The sequence below is a fragment of the Onthophagus taurus genome, chromosome 1, assembly GCF_036711975.1.
Source record: "Onthophagus taurus isolate NC chromosome 1, IU_Otau_3.0, whole genome shotgun sequence".
In the NCBI taxonomy this organism is placed as follows: domain Eukaryota; kingdom Metazoa; phylum Arthropoda; class Insecta; order Coleoptera; family Scarabaeidae; genus Onthophagus; species Onthophagus taurus.
The window spans coordinates 27,419,615-27,426,814 of NC_091966.1; the positions used below are offsets into that span (position 1 = coordinate 27,419,615).

Here is a 7,200-nt window from a genome sequence, read left to right on the forward strand (position 1 = left end):
CTCACCTGGCATCTTCTGTACGTGTCGAGTCTGCCGACAGGGCACTCCTTTCCAACAGGAAGAACAGATGAAATCTCGGACCGACCATATCAACACATTAATGTTAATTATAAATATATCTGTTGGAATTTGCTATGGATTTTATAAAACAAGTTCTTCACCATCCATGTATCTTTTGGAAAACAAAAATATTAAATCTTGGACTATTGGCATGTCCATCGCTGCCACATAATTTGCTAATTATTAGGTTAATATGATTTGACGAGCTTATTTACTTTTTATTCCAAAAAAGCACCGCTTCCGGTGTACCTGTATTAAGATATGCAATGAAAACGTACAATTTTGGCGCCAACGTGGTTTCATTAATTCCTGAATACGTATTAATTCACTTCATTGTTATCAGTTCTTTATAATCTCGGTATTACTAGCATGTATGAATATTTAGAACTTCGACTTGATAAAAAATCTCGGTTACTTGGCTCATTATTTTATGCGTTACTCATTACTTAGCTTACACCATTATGTTATTATAACATACCTTCTTTAGCAACATTACAAGGTAATATTTTTCTAAAAATTAATTTTTTTTATTGAAACATTTTTTTAATAACCAATGTACCATCTCATATTTCAAATCTTGTATTTTGTATTATTTGCGTTTTTTTATACTGCAATCGGTGGAATGAATACTGTGGTTTGGACGGATGTTTTGCAATTTATTTTTATGGCACCCTCTGTGTTAATTGTTATAATAGGAGTGAAAAATGTGGGTGGTTTGGACGTAGTTTTCAAGAGAGCTTTAGAAAATCTAAGATTGGATATGTGTATAAATTAGAGATACATTTTGGCCTGGAGGTAGCTTACATTTTTCTGTTCACATATTTAATTTGAATGAATCAAAGTTTAATTCAAAAACCTCTATTAGTCCGTTCACTACAAGAAAGCAAAAAGTAAATTTGAAAATTAAAAAAAAAATGTTTGTGGTTAATTATTGAATAAAACAGCCTATCTTACATATTTTCTAATCAAATAACCTTACTTTGTTTCCATTATTTTTTACATAAACGTACATTTTAGAAATAACTATAATTATCAACAACCTTAAATAAAGTTACGCAACAAAAACACGCTCATTTAATTAGTAGTCATTTAATTATTAGTGTTACTTAAATAAACGATGGCTGTATTATTTTCATGGATCGATTACATAATTTGTATAGTAATGTTACTTGGTAGTACAGCAATAGGAATTTATCACGGAGTTATTTATCGACACTCTCCACCATCTGAGTACCTTTTAGGTAGTAAACGAATAGGTGTTTTGCCTATTGGTATGTCGATAACTGCAAGGTAAGATTAAAAATTCGTAAACTACTTATATTAATTAATATCGTTTCTTTGAAATTAAGCTCTTTGGCAGCTGTACCAGTTCTGGGATTCTCCGCAGAAACTTACTATTACGGCATTACAGTCGTTTTTGAATTACTTACCCAAATAATAACAGTTTTAGTTGTAAATTCTATTTATCTGCCGGTACTTTACAATTTAAAAATTACAAGTATTTATGAATATTTACAATTTAGATTTGATAGAAAAACTAGATTACTAGTTTCGGTTCTTTACATGTTCCATATGCTTTGTATGATACCTCTAGGAAATTACATCCCAGCGTTAGTATTATTATCTCAAGGTATAACTCCAATATAATTTTTAATTTTTTTTAATAAATAATTTAATTTCATTTTATGATAGTTACTGGAATATCAACTAAAATTCTAATCCCCACTCTTTGCTTCATTTGCGTCTTTTATACCGCTACTGGCGGAATTAGAACTGTCGTTTGGACTGATGTTTTACAATTCATTTTTATGGCACTCTCAATGATTATATTACTTATTGTTGGAATTATAAAAGTTGGAGGACTTGGTATAATTTATCAGAGAGCTTTAGAAAGTGGAAGATTACATGTTCAGTAAGTTAAAAAACTCTGTGTAAATAAGTATTGTTAATAAATAAGATTTTTAGTTATGAATTCGATTTAACAATCCGAGATTCCGTTTGGTCTGCAGTTATTGGACATTTCTTTTTAATAACGTATCTTGTAGGAATAAATCAAAATTCAATACAAAAATGTATGTCTGTTCGTTCCCTCGAAACAAGCAAAAAGTAATTCTTTTTTGGTAGTTAATTCGCAATAATGTTTAATTACTTTTTATTTTTTATATAAATTAACAAATATTTTTTAAGAGCTTTTATGATGGCAGTTATTTTCTATGCTGCTATGACGTTTATTCTATTATTTACTGGTTTTGTTATATACGCTACATATCACGATTGTGATCCACTTACATCCAAACAAATTGAGAAATCAGACCAAATATATCCATTTTATGCACTTGAAGTGTCTAAGAATATACCTGGATTAGCTGGAATTTTTATAACTGGAATTGTAAGTGCAGGGTTAAGGTAAGAATTTATTTTTAATAATCTAACAATAAAGCTTAATTTGTTTACATAGCACTATGTCGGCTGGATTGAATTGTTCGGCTACGGTTATTTACATGGATTTCATCAAACCTCTTCTAAAAAAAGATATGAGTGATCAAAAAATTAATTTACTTTTAAAATCTTTAATTGTTATTATTGGAATACTTAGCTTAGGCTTAGCATATGGATTTGAACAAGTGCAAAATATTTATTCGAATGCTATTGCGTTGGTTGGAGCTGCTTCTGGACCAATATTGGGTATTTTTACAATTGGTATGATTCTACCTATGGTAAATTCAATTGTAAGTATAAAATTATTACATATTCTTCACAAATGCAGATAGAAATGTCATACATTTTTATAACCGAGTTGATACATATTATTTGTTATTTTGGAATTAATTGTTTTTAAAGTTCACAGTCTCTTGACATTTTTAACTGGGGTTTAAATGTATTGGTTAAAGCATTTACAGAGTTTGGGAATATGTAAAAACTGGAATGGTATGTGATTTGTTTCATTCGTTAGTTATTCATTTGTATAATACACCATTCTCTCTTACCCATACCATGTTAATTGGTCCAGAATGAAAACTTAGGTTGGGCTTTCTCAACAACAAATTGGAGCTGCAATTGCCAAATCAATAACAAATCTAACAAAAGTATTTCCATAATTTTAATTTGCAAAAAGGATTATTCAATCAGTTAACAATGATTTCTTGAAAATATAATCAACCTGCAAGGTGGAGCTATTATTATTACAGACAGTTACAGACATGAAAAAGAAAGTGGTTGAGAGTTTTTAGAGTTCTCTAGTTATTATCAAAATACTATACAGTTAAAATCCTATCTATTTCACGGCTGTAAAAATTAGGGTCTGACTTCGCATAAGTACATCGAGTCTTTTTTGTATGAAGTGAAGCGCTGCTCAGCAAAGCTGCGTTTAAACGACTAAGTTGTACTAAATCACTTTGTGTTGCCTTTTTTTGATATTCTAGTCGTTTCTCACGCAAAGTTTTAACAGTTTTAGCAGTGGTTTAGTTTTAGCGGTACATAATAGCCCAGCTAGATTTTCGGTTTTCCTGATGTCTTTCATTCAGTTCACGTGGAACCCATTTTCCCATCTTATGTATCTCTCCCATGGCTTTCAAACTTATAAAGACGGGTGCCTTTGAATCCATTCGCTAGTTATTGTATTGGAGTGTCATCCTCATCCAACTATAGTTGGATGAATTGCAAGCATATATGCTTGTAATTCGCTGTCTTCAAGCTTCTTCGGTGGTCTTCCATGTTCTTCGTTTCTTACGTCAAAATATTAAGCATAAACTTGGTAAGTTGCAAATCTTAGAACAACGCCAAATCAAAATTGCAAATCTACTACAAGTTCTAATTGGAGTTCGTAAAGGAGCTGTTTCGAAAACATTTTGCTAGTGGACTAAAATTAGAACTAAAACTAGAACTAACACTAGAAACTTTCGGGTTTTGCCGTGCGTCTTTTAAGAAAAGGTTTGACGTTTCGGATACCATGTTGCAACCTTCTCTAGAAACTGGTTCGAACTTCGAACTTGGAACCGTTTTAGTTCTAATTTTAGTTCAATTAACTCCGGCCGTGAAAGCCTTCGTACTTATATTTTGCTAGTGATTCACTGTCCTACTCATCAAAGGTGATAACCTACATTTGAAACGCATCAAGCTGCAACAGTTTCCACCAAACTACGTCTTTTGATCAAGGCGTAATTCGGAAAATGTTGTACTGTTTTTATTAGATTCCATTCCAATGATAACACAAGCATAGCATATGGTTATGAAAGAGATAATTAGAAACTGCTTCAAGTAGCTAGTTGTGAATTATAAAATCATATTTAAAGTGCAACAGGAGAGTGACTTTATGCAACTTGATAAAAATATCGCTACTTCGGAGGAACCTAGCAATATGGATATCAACGATGTATTAAATAAAGACGCTCAAAATATATATCTATATCTTCATCCACTTATTTTTGACCCATTTTAATCTACTTACTTGATGGTTAGAAGGTACTAAAATAGTCATAACATATGTGGAATATTGCGAAAATACCAATAACGATATTTTAAACTCAGCATTAAATGCTGAACAATTCTTATGTAAAATTCTTAGACAATAATAAAGCATTTATTTAAGCAATCATACTGCAACGTACTCATTTACTGATGTACATTACATTACATTACATTACATAGAATACATATCGGGTAGGCGGACCAACCAACCTTGCACCGCGACCATAAGGATCTATTGTACCCCGATAGATATCGTTATCAAATTTCACCGTGCAGTCCAATGCTCTTAACGAACATTAATACCTTGCTCGGCGAAAGGTCATTCAGATCTTTTGAGGAGATAAACTGCGACCCAAAAATCGAGAATCTGATACGGTTAACGGCAGGACAGTGGCATAAAACATGCTCAACCGTCTCTGCTTCCTCCGCACATAGTCGGCATTCAACATCGTCGGCTAAACCCAACAAGTTGAGGTGTGCTTTTAATTGGCAGTGCCCAGTAAAAACACCCATTAGAACTTTTATGCTACTGCGGGCAAGTCCTAAAATATTCCCGGGTTTGACAGTGGCGATGTTAATAAACACCTTAGCATGTCTCATTCCAGGAGAACTGGTCCACAGTAGGCGAAGTCTCTCTTCAGCCCACAGTCCAATCCTATATTTGGCCATCGCAAATGATACACCAACTGCTGGTTCCGGCCCCACAAACGCTTCAGCGCTGCCATCTCGTGCTAGCTTATCTGCCGCTTCATTGCCACCAACCCCAGAGTGACCCGGGACCCAGATCAGAGACACTCTGTTATCACAACTCCGTGTGTTTAATGTTCTCTTACAATGATTAACCAGAGCCGACACCGTTTTCACGGCTTGCAGCGCCTGGAGAGCGGCTTGACTGTCTGAGAAAATTCGTACTGTCATGTTCTTCACCCCTCTTTCAAGAAGGATTTTAGCACCCATGTCAATAGCAAATACTTCCGCCTGGAATACAGTACAGTACGTACCCAGGCTGTAGGCTTGCTTAATTCGAGGTGTCTGGCAGTATACTCCTGCTCCTATCCCTTCAGGCGTTTTTGATCCATCTGTGTACAAGCAAATGTCTGCCCGAACCAGAGAATTTTCATTTTCGATCCAGGACTGCCGCTCAGGCAGTACAATCTGGTATCGAGCATTAATCACTGATAGTGATACCGCCAAATCTGACGGCATTGATAGCACAGTATCAGTGCTTATAATGTCTTCCGCAGCCCATTGGTAGGACATGTCGGAACAGTTTTGAGCATATTGCTTAAATCTGTAAATGGTTGTTCTAGCCACTTTCTCTATATGCAAATGCAGAGGAGATAGGCCAAGCAGAACCTCCATTGCTAGAGTTGGCGTTGTGCCTATCACACCAGAGATTGCCAATCCAGCTACTCGTTGAATTCGTGAAAGTTTACTGATAACTGAAGTCTGTCGGACTTTCCTATACCAGGCTGTTGCTCCGTATGTGATCATAGGTCTAACCACAGTCACATAGAGCCAGTACAGTCTTTCAGGGGTTACTGATGTACAACTCTACTGTATAAATTTTTGTCTGTTAGAAGCTTATAAAATTAGAATCTTAGTCTTAATCAAAAATAGTTAATACAGTTTTTGTAGGGTGCTTTTGTTGGAGGAGTGTTATCAATGTGTTTTGTATATTGGATTAGTCTGGGTAGTCAATTTTATAGAATGAGTAACCCTTACTCAACATTACCAATGTCTGTAAATGGTTGTCCAACTGAATTGGGTGTTTTCAACGTGACTCAAATAACACCAAACGAAGACAATGGTTTTATTTTATACAAAATATCATTTTATTACAACGTATGTATTGGATTTTTAACCACAGCAGTTCTCAGTATAATAATAAGTTGGTTTACACGAAACAGAAGTGCAGTAGTACGTAAAGATTGTATAGCTCCGTTTATGCATTTTTTGTTATCAAAAGAATCCGAATATTCTCTAGTTAAGCAAACCATAATGTTAGAAAAGTAAATTAGTTATTCACATCTGTCTTTAATTTCTATAGTTTCAAATCTTGCAGGATAATTTTACAGATATGAATAGTGTAAGATTGTTCCTGAAACAACAAATGATTGTTTTAAATGCTTCAAAATCACTTTATTAGTGTAGCATAAAAACCAAGATGGTATTGTAAAAAAAATTATGAGTTCTTGTGTTTTTTTTTTCATTAGAATTAATAAATAAAGAAAATAAATAGTGTTGTACTTAGAAAGTTATTTCCAATCCATTAAAAACAATGTGCAATTATTTTTAAGATATGAAAGATGAAGGAAATGAAGGATGTGAAACCTAATTTCTACGTGGAACCGCGTCTATAATTGTATTAGACTTAAATCTGTTGATAATAGTTTGAGATATCTGATCATCAAATAGAGTGCATAAGTCAAACCATATTTACTATACTTAATGGCCATATTGATGATTAGTTGATGATCATGTTTTTCCATAGAATATCCTCAAATTGTTGAACATTCGAATGGATTATGATCTACTAAACACGATTTAGATAAAGAAAGATATACACAAATGTGGTTTCAAACATTTTTGGTACATCGGCAAAAAACATTTTTTGATGTAGACTTGAATGCTTTTTAATAATTGGGTGGAGTTGTCGGATAAAGTCATTTT

The 7,200-nt window shown here is 33.6% G+C and overlaps 1 protein-coding gene across 1 annotated transcript; it reads left to right on the top strand.

The window, feature by feature from the left end:
• The first annotated feature begins 1,756 nt into the window (after positions 1–1,756).
• Positions 1,757–6,756, top strand: LOC111427238 (putative sodium-dependent multivitamin transporter). The gene is made up of 5 exons (XM_023062262.2): positions 1,757–1,972; positions 2,026–2,166; positions 2,248–2,466; positions 2,519–2,789; positions 6,166–6,756. Exons 1-5 carry the CDS (start codon positions 1,869–1,871, stop codon positions 6,541–6,543), a joined length of 1,113 nt encoding a protein of 370 aa, XP_022918030.2. The 5' UTR covers positions 1,757–1,868; the 3' UTR covers positions 6,544–6,756.
• The last annotated feature ends 444 nt before the right edge of the window (positions 6,757–7,200 follow it).